General features: G+C 42.8%; 1 protein-coding gene across 1 annotated transcript in view; it reads left to right on the forward strand.

Moving 5' to 3' along the window:
• Positions 1 to 15,789, forward strand: part of ADGRD1 (adhesion G protein-coupled receptor D1) — a 477,959-nt gene that overhangs the window by 265,425 nt on the left and 196,745 nt on the right. The window contains exon 15 of the mRNA XM_036742325.1: positions 2,329 to 2,452. Within this exon, the coding sequence (XP_036598220.1) occupies positions 2,329 to 2,452 (124 nt within the window). The remainder of the gene's footprint in view (positions 1 to 2,328; positions 2,453 to 15,789) is intronic.

Genomic DNA, 15,789 nt, shown 5'->3' on the forward strand with positions numbered 1-15,789 from the left:
CAAAAACTCATGATAGGGAACCATTGGAATTTATCTCATTTAAATTTGATAACCTTAAATTTCCAGTTGTCATATATAAAATGAATTACAAAAATAATACATCAAAGAGACTATTGATCTAGGAATTACTAAAATTATTGATAATTTGTTTATTGATTTACAAAATTACCATACTCAGTAGACACAAGCAGGCTATTTTACAATGGTCTTTAACATGAGTCGATAGTTATTTGTTTTCCACATTGGGTTGGGTGCTATAGAGTGGAACCATCTTGGTAGGAGACAGTCCTATTCAAATAGCTCTCCTTCTGGTATTATTGTTGAAGTCAACCTCAGACTGATTTGTTCTCCTCTGGTTCTGCTATAATATGCTGAACCAATCCTGGTCTGTCTGCCAAAATCAGACCATTCATCACGAAAACCTGTGCTTTGAAAGTGCTGTAATTGCGTTTCAAAGTCATTAGGCTAACCCATCATTGAACAGCCTCTAAATTATTCCTTTCCAACTTCATCACTCAGATCTCAGCAGCTTATTGTGACTCACCTAGAAGTACAGTAGCATCCGTCACCTGCTTCCTCTCTTGTTATGTTGTCTCAGGGACATTCTTATCTCAAGACTGGCTAGAATGTGCCCCGTTCATTGCAAACTAATGAAAGTGGTGTGGGACCATATCTTTATCACTTAGTCATCAGAATTAACAGATTTCTAGCTGGTTAAATTTATAGCTGACATTACAATTTAAATTGAATATTCAGCAAGGAACAACTGAAGCCAATTAGTTTATTTAGGTTAGCAAAAATGATTTCCTCCTCCCCCATGCCTTGGGATTATAGAGATCCTTCTTCTTAGCTAATTTGTTTATTAAAAAAACCAACACATTAATTTATTTTCAAAAGCTTTAGTTTCCCTTCTCCCTCCCTCACGGTACCGTCATTTCCTCTTAATGATGCTTTCCCCTATTGAAACATCCTTTGTAATCCAGAAAGAAAATAACATTTAAGCAGAACCCATTATGTATAGGCTGGGTCCAACACTGCATGCAACACTTTATGTCTGCAGGCCCTATCTCTAGACTGAGAGAAGGAAGGTGGTTTCTTTGATTAGGAATCTGATATCCAAATTGTTCATGACAACTCATTGGCATTTGACAGCCTAGTAGCGTTGTTATTGCTTCCATAATTGTCACTGTGTGTGTGTGTGTGTGTGTGTGTGTGTGTGTGTATGTGTGTGTGTGTGTGTGTGTGTGTGTGTGTGTGTGTGTGTGTGTGACTGTTTGACAGTGTGACAGTGTGTGAGAGAGAGAGCGCGCGCACACATGCTCTTAGTTGGGCTTTCATGGCTTTGCCTCACTTCTCACACTCCCCACATTTACTCAATTGAATTTTCAATAAGCATTTATTAAGTGCCCCCTAGTTGAAAGACTGTGTGATGCTGGACAAACCATTCATCCTCCCAATACCCAAGGCAACTCTTTAGACTATAAATGGCTGAGCTGGTACAAATCTGTATTGGTGGAGGAAGTATCCTAATTGGATGTTCTCTATACCAATGAAATTCCCATCCATGTGTTAGATATTGCTAGTGCTTGGGAATTAAAAAGAAAAAGAACATAGTCCCTGCCCTGAAAGAGGGTATATTTTAGTGGGGGATGCAGCATTTTTGCAGATAAAGAAATTCACAATATATGCACGGTAATTTCAGGGGTGATAATGAGGACAGCCCTAACAACTCAAGTCCGTCCTTTCTTTCTTCCTTCCTTCCTTCCTTCCTTCCTTCCTTCCTTCCTTCCTCACAACTCTGGTTTCATTGGTATAGGGAACTCCTGGGACAAAAGCTTCTTTTTCCAATGCAGATTGTCACTTATTCTATAACTTAACAGTCCTAGATCATTGCTTGAAACACAGAGTAGTTAAATGACTTATTGGTGTCATGTAGTCAGCATATGTCGGGGAGGGGGTCTTGAACTCGATTCTTCTTTATGCTGGGGTCAGCTCTTTATCCATGATTGCCTGACACTTTGGCTCTCATTTGTTATGGTGCAATGATATTGTATCACATTTATATACCACTTTTTCCCAGCCATTTCCGAATCAAGGGGCACCCTCTCCTTTCCATTTTTTTCTTTTGGTTATCACAAAGAGGGATGCTATTAATATTTTGTCATCAATAGGCCCCCTTTTCTCATGGTCGGCCCCAAGGGGGATATCACTGTATCATTACTTAATCTCTGTAAAATAACCTGGCTTCTAGGTATCATTCTTTAGCTAATTACAAATCTTCCAGGAAATGCCAACCAAATGATGTTTCTGCTTTGCTTTGATCTTTAGCTCTGGAGAAGGCATCTGGTCAAACGAAGGCTGTGTCCTCACAGAAGGAAACCTCAACTACTCCATCTGCCGCTGTAATCACCTCACCAACTTTGCTATTCTGATGCAAGTGGTACCTCTGGAGGTAAGAACCCATGTGGCTTAATGTGAGGGAACCTTCAAAGCTCTGCCTCGTATCTGTCTTGGCACTGGGAAAGTTTGTGCTTGGACAGGCCAGCAATGATGAGCAATGGAGGAGACCAATAGCACAGGGGTCACAATAAGCAGGAGGCTTGGTCATCTGTGCACCTAATCTTTATGGAATGGGAAGGATTGTTGGTCGAAGATCATGCTTTTAGCTGTAGTCAGACTTAAAGATGATGATTCTGGCCAGTAGACCAGTGATTTAATGTTACACAGTAGGGTAACTTTGAGCTTTGTTCCAAGGCATACTTTGGCTCCATGAGTAGAGGATAGGTAGCTAATGAAAATAAGAATGAGAATAATCATGGTAATGATAAAAACTAGCATTTATATGTTTACAAAGCACCTTTACAAATATTATCTTCACAACAACCTCTGGGAGGTAGGTGTTATATGCATCTCCACTGACACGTACCAGCTGTTCTTTGGCACCTGGACACTATGTTCAGTGCTGGTGGAACAAAGACAAACATGAAAAAGGCCCAATCCTCAAGGATTTACGTTCTACCAGGGCTGTGGTTAAGAGTTGGGGAGGGGGGGCATGTGGCATACACACAGAGAAGTCAATAAAAGGCCATCTTAGCGGGAATCAGAGAAGCCTCCCTATAAGAGGTGGCATCTGACTGAGCCTTAAGGTGAGGAGACGCTCTATTTCTGGCACTGAAGACAACTTGTGTAATGATGTAGAAATTTGAGGTGAAATATTATATTTAGAAAAAAGCTGGAATGTAGAGTGATAATAACTATAATATTTAAAATTCATATAGCTCTTTGCAGTTTGCAGAACATTATATATGTGTATCCATATGCACAAATATGTTTACATGCATAGATGTGTAAATGTGCACATAAAATTGATTGTGTGACATGGGAGACACTGGCACAGGATGGCTCAGCATGGCGTGCCCACGTCAGAGAGGACTCTGTGCTCTATGAGCAAAGCAGAATTGAAACCGCTCAAAGGAAACACAGGATGAGCAAGTTTAGAGAATCCATCCCAAATGTTCACACAGACTATTTGTGCCGGGCCTGTGGTAGAGAACTCTGAGCTCAGCCACAGTTGGACACATTGAAACTTGACTATAGCATAGCGATGTCATTTTGGTCCTCTTCTAGAACAAAGGACAACAACCAACCAACCAACCAATACAGTTGCATGTGTGTGTGTGTGTGTGTGTGTGTGTGTGTGTGTGTGTGTAACTTGGTGTTCAAAACAACCTTGTGATGTACGTGCTATTATTATCCCCATTTTACAGATAAAGAAATTGAGGCAGACAGAGGTTAAGTGACTTGCCCAGGATCATACAACTAAGTGTCAGAGGCAAATTTGGGTTTTCCTGATTCCAAGTTCAGCACTCTATCTATTGTGCTGTTTTTGTTTCATTGTGTCTGACTCTTGGTGACCCCATTTGGGGTTTTCTTGGCAAAGATACTAGAGCAGTTTGCCATTTCCTTCTCTGGCTCATTTTACAGTTGAGGAAATGGAGGTAGTTAAGTGGCTTGCCCAGGATCACATAAGTCGTAAGTGTCTGAGGGCATATTTGAGCTTAGGAAGACGAATCATCCTGACTCCAGGCCCGACACTCTATCTACTACTAGGTCACTAAGTTGCAATGAAATAAATCCAAGGAGGTAGGTGGGAAGCAGGTTTAGAGACCTTTAAATGGCATATTTGCTCTTAGAGGTAATGGAGAGATTTTTGAAGGGGGTTGTGACGTGGTCGGCCCTTTGCCTCGAGGAAGATGACTCTTGCCTCTATGTGAGGAATGGTTGGAGCGGGGAGAGACTGGCAGCCTGGAACCCAATGTGGAGCTTGTTCCCATGGTGGAGGTGAGAGATGATGAGTGTGGGTTTGGGTGGTGGCTGTTTGAGGAGAAAGGGACAGAAGCCCCAGATGTTATAGAGGCGGAATCAACAAGCTTTGGCAACTGAGTGAATATGGGGGACAGTGACAGCGAGGGGAGAGGGAAGCCTCTTGGACGGATGAGTGAAACTTGGGTTGTAAAGCAGAATGAATAAATAGTAAGGAACTTCCCTGTGGGCACGTAACTAATAAGTGTCAGATGCTCTCCCTGACTCAAAGTCTAACATTCTACCCACTAGGCCAGGCTCCCTGGTGTAGTGGCTGGAGCTGTGGTCCTAGAGCCAAGAAGACCTGAGTTCAAATCCAGCCTTAGATGTTTACTCCATGTGCAACCCTGGGCAAGTCACATTACTTCTATTTTCCTCAGTTTCCTCATCTGTAAAATAGGGATAATAATAGGCCTACCTCCCAGGGTTGTTGTGAGGATCAAATGAGATTTTTAAAAAAAAATTTTTAAATTATTTTGTCATGCTGCTACTACTAAGAAGCACAGCCTAATGGACAGAGAGTCAGCCTTGGAATGAAGAAGACCTGGGAGGGGGCAGCTAGGTGGCGCCGTGAGTAGAGCACTGACCCTAGAGTCAGGAAGACCTCAGACACTTGACACCATTACTAGCTGTGTCACCTTGGGCAAGTCACTTAACCCCAATTGCCCTGCCCCCCCCCTCCAAAAAGAAGAAGACCTGGGTGAACCCTGTCTCAGAGGTATACAGACAGTGTGACATTGTGATTCTGACAAGTCTCAAGGCAATTCTCCAAACTTAGAGGTTATAGACTGGGTGTTGTTCTATATTAGAATAAGGATTTATCTCTATGGGTCTTTCCTCAACAATGAAATCACAAGTCTGTATAATGATGATGATGGTGGTGATGGTGGTGATGATGACAATGGTACAGGAATTGCCTCTGTTTTACAGATGAGGACGCCGAAGCTTAGAAGGGTTAAATGACTTCACGTGTTATATAAATGTGAACCATTGCTTTTAGAAATTTATTCTTCTTCCTTTCAAGAATTGCCATGCCAAATATCGTCTTTGAACATGTAAAATAAATTTGAACATGAAGTATTCATTTTTTCAAGTCATTGTAAAATAAATTTGTATTCAGCCAACAAATAATGCCAACAGTGAGTAATCGTTGCCTAGAATGAACGCACAGCAAATAAAACATAAGGCCGGTATAAAAATAAATGGCACAGAAAGACGACATGTGCGGAAATCACATAAAGGCAGCGGGCACGAGAGGCAGTTATGGGATATGGCAGAGAGGACTGGACTCAGAGTCTGGGAGGCCTGAGTTCAGGGGTGTGATCCGAGGCAAGTCACTTTGTCTTTCTCAGTCTCGGTTTCCTCATCTGTAAGATGGGAATGATGGATGACAGGATCGCTCACCTCCCAGCCTTGCAGTGAGAATCAAACGAGATTACACAAGAGCTTTGCAAACCTTAATCATTATATAAATTATATAATTATTACTGTTATTACGTGAATAAGTGACAATATTCACTAAATCACTACCACACGCCCAGAAATACTAAATACATCCCGTGGGTTAATACATTAATCTTTGTATTCGGGCGGCCTTTCCTGATCCCTTTCAATCTCTGTCTTAGTTCATCTTCTGTATATCATGTATGTATAGATGTGTGTGTGTGTGTGTGTGTGTGTGTGTGTGTGTGTGTGTGTGTGATCTGTGAGCTCCTTGAGGGCAGGCCAAGGACTGTTTTTGTCTTTCTTTGAATCCCTAGCAATTAGGGGGTGCTCTAATTTCCTTGGCAAATAGTGTTCTCCTTGTTCAGTTGTGTCCAACTCTTCCTGACCCTGTGGACCACAGGATGTCAATATTGTCCGTGGGGTTTTCTTGGCAGAGATACTGGAATGGTTTGCTGTTTCCTTCTCTAGCTCATTTTACAGATGAGGAAACTGAGGCAAACAGAGGTTCAGTGTATTCCCCAAGGTCACACAGTTCGTGAGTATCTGAGGCTGGTTTTGAACTCAAGTATCCCTGACTCCAGGCCCGGTGCTCTATATGCTGAGTCACCTCGCTGCCTGCTGGCATGCTTAATAAAAGGACTAGACTTATTGGGCAACTAGAACTTAGGAGGTACGATGGGTTGATGATGAGAGGAAATATCCAAGTTGGAGGGTGGGGGAGGAATAATCTTTGAAAAGTCCTAGAAGAAGCCTTCTCCTATTAGAAAGGAGGTAACTTGGGAGCCTGGGTAGCTTTTTGAGGAGATGGACAGCAGCAAGGGGCATTGGGAAGACAGCTGGAGAGCAGCTAAGGGGGAGATGTTAGGGTGTCAAGGACAAACTTTACTGATGTTGATTCTTTTTCTTAACCAGGAGAGGGCCTGAGCTATAATTAGCTTTTACAGCCATCTGGCACATAGGGAGAGCTTGATAAATGATTGTTGACTGACTAGCTGGCCAGCCACTGTAGAACAGGGAAACCATGGGAGATAATGTTTTATAATTATTAATCCATACTTAAGTAGAGGACCATATTGGCTTATCCCCACTGTTCCTTTTAACTCTGGCACTCTGAATCTAAGAATGGGGCCAGAATCTTTTGGTGGATTTTGTCCTTGAGTGAGGGATCTTATATCAATACTTAAAGAAATTAATTTAGAAATGGCGAACCTCTCCAATATTTTTGCCAAGAAAACCCCAAACAGGGGCACAAAGAGTCAGACACAGCTGAAAATGACTGAACAACATTCAAATGTAAGGTCAAATACTGAAGCTGAAACTTAGATACTTTGGCCACATAATAAGATGAGAATCATTGGAAAAGACCCTGATGTTTGGAAAGATCAAAGGCAAAAGGAGAAGGGGACGGCGGGGGCGGAGGATGAGATGGATGGAGAGTGTCATGGAAACAACAAACATGAACTTGGACAGACTTTGAGAGATGGCAGGGGACAGAAGGGCCTGGCATGCTGTTGTCCATGAGGTCATGAAGAGTCATACATGACTGAAGGACTGAACAACAAGAAGAATAGAGGGGTCATGGCAGCAGCTGGAGTGAAAGGGACCCCAAGACCATCTAGTGCCATTTTATACAGAAGGACCTTAAGGTCTCAAGGTATGAAGTTATTTGTTCAAGGTCACGCAGGTAGTAAATGTAGGTAAATAATGCTTCAAAGCAGAATTCAAACCCAGGTCTTCTGGGCTCCGATACTCTTATTCCATAGCACCCCAGTCCCTCTCTTATTAGTGAATGGACTTGACTCAATTGGGGAAGATAGGATCCTAGACTAAGATCTAGAAAGGACCCAAGTGGTCATCTGGTCTAGGATCATAGATCTATGGCTGGAAGGGACCTCTGGGGTGATCTCTTTCAACCCCTCCATTTTACAGATAGGAAAACTGAGGTCCAGAGAGCTTTTGGTGACTTGCTTCAAGTTACCACTTTGGAGATGGAATTTGAACCTAAGTCCTTTGATACCAGAGCCAATGAATGAAATAAAACAACATATGTAGAGTACTTTGCAACGTCAAAGTGTTCTATAAACACCAGCTCTAATTACTTACATCAGACCACATTTCTTCACTATATTATATGGTTAGGAACTCAAGATCAAAACTTGGTCCCCTGGCTCCAGTAGTCCAGAGCTTTGCTGAGAGTTGTACTAGAGGGAATTAATAAATATTTTTGTGATGAATGAAAAGCATGATGAGAAAGATCAATTCTAAATTAGATTTGGCAGCTAGGTGGCTCAGTTGATAGAGCTTTGGGCCTGGAGTCAGGAAGATCTCAGTTCAAATCCAGCCTCAGACACTTAGTAACTATATGATCCTGCCATTTTCCTCAACTATAAAATAGGGATCATAGTAGCACCAGCTTCCCAGAGTCCTGGAGAAGATTAAATGAGATCATAGCACAGTGCCTGGCACATAGTAGGTGCTTAATAAATGCTTATTTCCTTCCCTTTGTTTCCTTTCCTAATCGAATAGGTAATAAGGTAATAAGATCTGTCTTCTACTGGTATGGAGGCAGGTAGGTGGCTCAGTGCATAGAGTGCTGGGCTGGAGTCAGGAAGACCTGAGTTCAAATATGGCCTCAGGGACTTACTAGCCATGTAATCCTGGGCAAATCACTTAATCTCTGTTTTCCTTAATCTGCTGGAGAAGGAAATGGCCAAGAAAATACTATGGAAAATATTGGCGTGTTATGGTCCACGGTGTCACTAACAGTTGGACACAACTGAACAACAACTACAACTACTGGTGTGTGCAATTGAGTCTGTGCTGGTGGTAGGGGGTGGGAGAGGGGCTCTCTGAGGCCTTATGTATGTAAATGTCCCCTATTGATCATATACACTATCTTAATTCTTCACATTTGAAGGCTAGAGTCCCCTTGGTCTTGACAACATAGCCAAGACTATCTCTGGGTAGACCAAGGCTTGGACCGCCATGTTATCAGATGATGTGATCCTTTTGCTAAGGGGTGGTTCTTGACAGTCCATGGCTGAAGTCAACCATACTGAGGCCTAGCCTTAGATGAGCCAAATGCTGGACTGCCGGAGGGGTATTAAGCAATCCTGGCAGGCCATTTGCAAGTTCATATTTTCTGCCAAAGCCCTTCCAATGTTTACCCTCCCATGGAGGGTTCTGTGACAGCTGATACAGAGTGCTGGAAAGCCAGTAAATATATTGCTTGGGGCTCTGTTTATTTACTATGGTCTAATCACTTACCCTTGGGGCCCGGGCAAGGGACTTGGTTTGTGTATTGTGTACCCAGAGCTACCCCTCCTGGCTCAGGGCTCCTCAGGAACTGTTCCAGGGTACCTGAGCCTAGAGGCAATAATTTCTTGGATGAGGACAGCTCCCCGGGAGGTTGGTGTGAAGACCTGAGGGAAGAAGTGAGCTCAGAGGCCGTCTTCCAAGGACATTCCCTGGTGCCAAGATATGACTTGGGCTACAATTTTGCCTTCATTATATTTTCCCTACTCCCATTATTAAGATGTTGGAACTGAGTAGTCAGCCAGGATCTCAGGCAAACATACGCCCATTAGGAAGGGACCTAGATACAATCTAGAATTCAGAGGTGGGGAGCCTGTGGCCTTAAGTTCTGTAAAACTTGGGTTTAGTCAAAAGTTCACACTTAAAGATTTAGGAGGCCATGCAGGCCACATGTGGCCTTAGGGCCACAGGCTCCCCACACTTGATTTAGACTTTAGATTTCTGACCCCTGAAAACTTGCTTTGCTGAAGTTGTCTTGAGTATTTGTGATACGTTGGGCATTTGTTTCAGTCCCAGAAGTCCAGCAGAATGTCCAGCAGCTGCTTGGATTCAGATCCTTCCTCTGACACTACCTGTTTGGTTTGGGGCTAGTTAGTTTTAGCTTTTGGGGACTTAGCTTCCCCATCTGTACAATGAAGGGATGGACTGGTTAGCCTCGGAGTTTCCTTCTGGCTCTGGGTCTACGAGCCTATGATTCTTCTTGGGCAATGAGCATAAATAATGACTCCAGAGAGGAGCAAGAAAGATGGGAATATTCTATATATTCTCTATGGAAAATCATTTCTCCAGGTTGTGTGTGGGGCGTTTGGAGGCTGGCAACACACATTTACGGAAGGGTTACTGGGCATGAGGGTCTGTGCTTAGAACCGAAGCTTTAGAGTTCCTGCTTTCAAGGGCCTTGACATCTACTATGCCATATACAGAGATGAGTATGGCATGAAACAAAGATGACGGAAAAATTGGAAGGGGGGAGAAGGCACTGAGGTGGGAGAGTGCACATGTCCAGGCCTGGGAGATGGCCTGCAGAAGGAGTTCAGGCAAGTGAAGATGAGATCTGAGAGCAGAAAGAGGGCCAATTTGAATGGAACAGAGATGTGGAAAGTAGAGTCATGTGAATCTAGGATGGAATGGTGGGTTTATGGCTGGATCATGGAGGATTTTAACATTTGTAATTTATAAGAGAACCAATGGGGATCCACTAAAAGCTTTGGAGTAGGGGACTGCCATGCTCAGAGCTAGAGAAGGCCTTTGGCAGCATGTGGAGGATAGAGTGGAGAGGAGAGAGACAAGAAGCAGGAAGACCAGCTAGAAAGCTATTATTAAAGCCAGAGCTGTCACAGCAAAGGGCGGGAAATTTGTATGTCGGTGACGAGGACCAGGGACTTTGTCTAAGGAAAGGAGGGACAATCTTAGTTGGAGGGGATCTGGCATGAAGTTATGACAGATCCCTTGGGACAGGGCCTGCTTTGGGGAAGGCTGCTGCATGGTGGCTGGGGATATGGTAGGCTGGAGAGGGCTTGAGTTCAACTAGCCAGTTATCCGCTTACCTTTCTATCTTTGCTTCTTGTTAAATAGATGTTAAACGCTCTTACCTGGTAACTTATTTTGCTGAAAGAGTGTAATTCTGTCAGTGCCCCTTTGGATTTGGTGCCCTGGAGCAAAGGTTTGGTTGCCTTGGCCTAATTAAGGCACTGTGGGTGTGGGGTCATCACCACTTATCTGCCAATGCTATTAATTATCAATAACCTTGAAGGAAACCCTTGTCTGACTTTTTGTTTGTTTAGTGGAAGAAGAGAACCTATATACAATTATATTTTTAGAAAGAGTTGCCTTGGGTAGAAGTTTGGAGGAATTGCTCTTGTGGTTCAATTGTTTCAGTAGTATCCAATTCTTTGTGACTCCATTTGGAGTCTTCTTGGCAGAGACACTGGAGTGGTTTTCCGTTTCCTTCTCCAGATCATTTTACAGATGAGGAAACTGAGGCAAACGGGGTGAAGTGACTTGCCCAAGGACTTGACGCAGCTATTAAGTATCTGAGGCCGGATTTGAACTCAGGAGGATGAGTCTTCCTGACTCCAGGCCCAGCACTCTACCCACTGAGCCACCTAGATGCCCTTCTAGAGGATAACCTGCCTTAAAATCTTGGCTCTGGTATTTATTACCCGTGTGATCTTGGGAAACAACAAGTTCCCTGGGTCTCCATTTCCTCATAGGATTCCTATAGCTTAATTAATCAAAACGATAACAGATTTGAAGCTGGAAGACACCTCAGAGGCCTTCTAATCCAATCCCCTCATTTTACAGATGAAGAGGTAAGGCCAGAGAGGCTGACCTACTTAGGGTCACACAGGTAGAAAGGGCGAGAGTCACATTTGAATCCAGGTCCTGTGACTCCAAATTCAATTCTTGGTCACCTTTCCCTATCCCATATATTGGATTCTCTAGGAAACTGAGTCTCAGGAAGGACAATTGACTTCTTCCCTTGTTCATTCCCCTTTCCACATGTGGCACACAGATTTTTCCCATGCATGGTGTTTTTAGACAGTGTTCTTTTATTTTACATTAATAAAACTTATTTTTGGAATTTTTATATTTTTGTCCTAAAGATCAGTTTTGGAACACCAATTTACCATGAAGACATTGTTTGTTTTTCTTCTTGTCATCCGAAGAATTCGGCCTTGCCACGTTTTAACTTTATGAGTGAGATACAGTTATGTTACAGTCCTGGCTTGCCAATGGCTGCTGAGGTTCAGATGAGAATGTCCAAAGACTATAAAGAAAAGCTCTTTGCTAATCCATGGTGCTGTTCCCCATACATTATATTTTCTTTCACTGGGGAGGATGCATATGGAAAGGGGAACCATTCAGGAATAAAGTATACTGGCTCAATTTGATCCAATCCAATGAGCATTCATTAAGTGCCTACTGCATGCAAGTCACTGTGTCAAGGGCTGGGGGTACAAAGACAAAAAGACAATGGTCCCTGTCCTCAAGAAGCTTACATTCCACCTTTCTTCAGTAGCCCAGTGTACTTCTTCTCCTCTGCAGACACTTTGCTTACTCAATCAACTATTTGTTGAACTTCTACCATATATTTGGAACTCTGTTAGGGATACAAAAATAAATACAAAGTAAGTTACAAGATAATAAGTTACAAAGATAGCCTCTATACTTAAGGAGTTTATTATAATCTAATGGTCCTGTGGTTTCATTGAAATAGGGAATTCCCATGTGAGGAAAATCTCTCTACCAATGCAGGTTGGTATCTTTTCTGCAAATTATATTTTTAGAGAGTTGCCTTGGGTGCTTGAAGTTTGGGTGAATCGTTGTTCAGTTGTTTCAGTCATGTCTGACTCTGAGCACAGTGCTCTATTCACTGTGGCACCTAGCTGCCCTTCTAGAGGAGCATTAAAATCTTGGCTTCTGTACTTAATATCTAAGTGACCTTGGGAAACAACAACTTCCCTAGCTCTCCATTTCCTCTTTCATAAACTAGCAGGGAGGGAGAGTGAAGAGAGTTAGACTAGAACTCTTCCAAGGTCCCTCTAAATCATGCCCCAGTCATCCTTTTACTGAGACAAAGTCTGGAATTAGGAAAACTCATCTTCCTGAGTTCAAATCCAGCCTCAGACACTTACTAGCTGTGTGGTCCTGGGCAAGTCACTTAACCCTGCTTGTCTCAGTTTCTTCATCTGTAAAATGATCTGGAGAAGGAAATGGCAAACCTCTCCAGTATCTTTGCCAAGAAAACCACAAATGGGGATCATGGTGACTCAACGACAACAACCTCTTCATTTCTGCATCCACATAAGCTTTTTGAAGAACTGATTCTCATGGCTCTAAGTAAAGTTTTGTGGCCTGGTTCTAAGAGTTGGAAGTAGAGTCAATACCTAGGGTGAGGTGATTGTACTTGTGTCTCAGGGTACTAAAATTTAGAGGGCAAATGAAAATTAACACGCACAATCCTTTAGCAGCATCGTAGATACTGTGATAATTGATTCCCCATGTGCCCAACTAAATTTTGTTTCCTTGTATTGTTTTCACATAATGAATAACAAAGTTGATTTGCAGGGCATTTCTTGCTGCTTGCTTTAGTCCAGATGTGGACTGACCAAGTTAGAGTCTGACAGAAAGGTCACCTTTCTAGTCCTGGACTTTCAGCCTCTCTTAATGCCAACTAAGAGTGAATTCAGTTTCTTGGCTGCTATATCATCCTATTGACTCATATTGATCTGGGAGTTCACTAAAATCTCCAGTTCAAATGAATTACTTTTTAGACAAATGAGATAATATATATGTAAAGTGCTTTGCAAACTTTAAAGCACTGTTTAAATTCTAGCTGTTTTTTTATTATTCATGCTTCCACCATCTTGTACTTGAAGTGAGAAAGTTAAATTTTTGACCTCAAGTGGTTCATTGTGGTTTATTTGTGTATGTAGCTTGCTTTTCTGTTCTGGAAGGGAAACTTAGGTAGAACAAACCTATCAGAGGAAAGAAATAAAGGGTGTTTTACAGTTGGTCTAGCTGTTCATCCTATCTTTCACACTTGCTATCCATTATCTCAAATAAAGGCAGATCCTGAATTACAAGAACAGTAGCCCTAATACAGGGATAATGGTAACCTTAAGTGGTTGCAGATCTCATCCATGTGTGATGTCTCTATCTGTGTCTTCTCCCCTATTTGAATCTGGGCTCCTCCAGAACAGAGATTGTCTAGTTTTTCTATTTCTATTTCCAGTGCTTATTACCATGCTTGGCACCTACTGAATCTTTATATTGCATTCTACTGGGGTCCATAGTAGAATTCTGCAGTTGCAGAGCCCAGCCAATAGCATGGTTCTGGTGTAGGGGTCTTGGGAACCCTGAAATTCAAGGGCAAAGGGCATGGGTCTGCCTTGAAAGAATTTGACCTTTCAAGCCTTCTTTCAGTCCAAATAGTTCATTAAAACACCAGTTGGGGTGGGCGAGATTCCTAATGAGTTTGTGTATTTGGTAGGGATAAGACTGACTTTTTTTTTTTATAGGGAAAAAGATTGTGGGAAGATTTGGATGGGATCTAGAAATGGCAAATAGCCTGGGGTGATCAGGAGGTAACAGAGGAGGGTTCTAGCAGGGATTAAGGTGTGGAAAGTAGCCTAGGGTGGTCCAGAGGTAACAGACAATGAAAGGCTGGGCTGAGTCAGAGGTAACAGAGAAAGGAGGGTTGGGCTGGGTCTGGGCCACAATGAAAGAACAGTTGAAAGTATTATTGAGTATCCAGGTGGGGATGTATTGGGGTCCAGGTTCCATACCCTGTTAGCACCACTCACGGATATCAAAATTCCCTCCCTCTTTATTCACACTGGCTCCCTAATTCCCCCCACACTCACCTGATCTCCTCATATCAATATCAGTGGAACCAGAGATGTGCTGAAATGCCCATTTGAATCTCATTTGAGATTCACATCCCCTCCCCACCTATCACCAAGGTAGGGGCTGGGGTGGGGAAGATTATTATCTTCCATTTTACAGATGGCAAAACTGAGGCTCAGAGAAAGGGAATGACTTGCTGAATCAAGTTACCTGTGGCTCAGAAATCAAGTCACTTAAGTTGGTTTCCTATGTCTTTTTTTTTTTTGAGGCAACTTTAATGCTCAGGCAGAAAACTGGGTGATATAGAAGTGAATGACTGGGACCTAGATTGGTAGTGGCAGATCCGAAATCCAGATGTCTCATTTTAAAACACAAATTAATTGCCTAACAGAACCACTTAATAAATGTTGATTTGATTAAATTGTTTATATTACTTCCCCCCAATCTCTAAGGCACTTTCCTAGGATATTGTCTTCTACCTGCCTGTCCCATGGCTTCCAAGATACTATACTGTCTGCCTCAACCCTCCTTGGCCAGCCTTTCCTCTCATTGCTTTCTTTCATACATTCTTCAGACAAGCTAGAATAACCACTACCTCTTGTCAATCAACCAAAGGCCATTTGTTAAGGGCCTAGGCATTAGGCTAAGTGCTGGGGATACAGAAGAAGGTAAAAGACAGTCCCTACTCTCACACTGATTATGTTTCTAATGGGGGAGATGTTGTGCAAACAACTACATACAAACAAGCTATAGACAGCCAAAATTGGAGGGAAGGCTCTAGCTTCAAGGAAGATTGACAAAGCCTTCTCGTAGAAGGTGGGACTTTGGTTAAGACTTGAAGGAAGCCAGGGATGTGGAGATGAAGTAGAAGAGATTTCCAGGCATGGTGGACAGTCAATGGAAATATCTAGAATTGGGAGACGGCGTGTCTAGGAGCTTCAAGGAGGTCAGTGTTGCCAGATGTATGGGGAGTGTAAGTTAGAAGAAAGGAAAGGAAGAGGAGACAGGGTTATAGAGGGCTTTAAAAGACAAACACATGGTTTTTATATTTGATCTTTTAGGTGATGGGAAACCACTGGAGTTGATTAAATAAGGACACGGTCAGACTAGTTCTTGAGGAGGATCACTTTGACAGCTGAGTGGAGGATAGGCTGGAGTGGGGAGAGATTTGAGCTTGGGAGACTTACCAGCAGGCTATTGCCATAGTCCAGGTGTGAGGCGATGAGTGCCTGAACTCAAGTGGGACAGTGTCAGAGGAGAGAAGATTGTTTCCTTCTTTCAGCACACTGTCCACAGTGCCCAGACAGACTTCCC

The sequence above is a fragment of the Trichosurus vulpecula genome, chromosome 1 (genome assembly GCF_011100635.1).
Source record: "Trichosurus vulpecula isolate mTriVul1 chromosome 1, mTriVul1.pri, whole genome shotgun sequence".
Lineage (NCBI taxonomy): Eukaryota > Metazoa > Chordata > Mammalia > Diprotodontia > Phalangeridae > Trichosurus > Trichosurus vulpecula.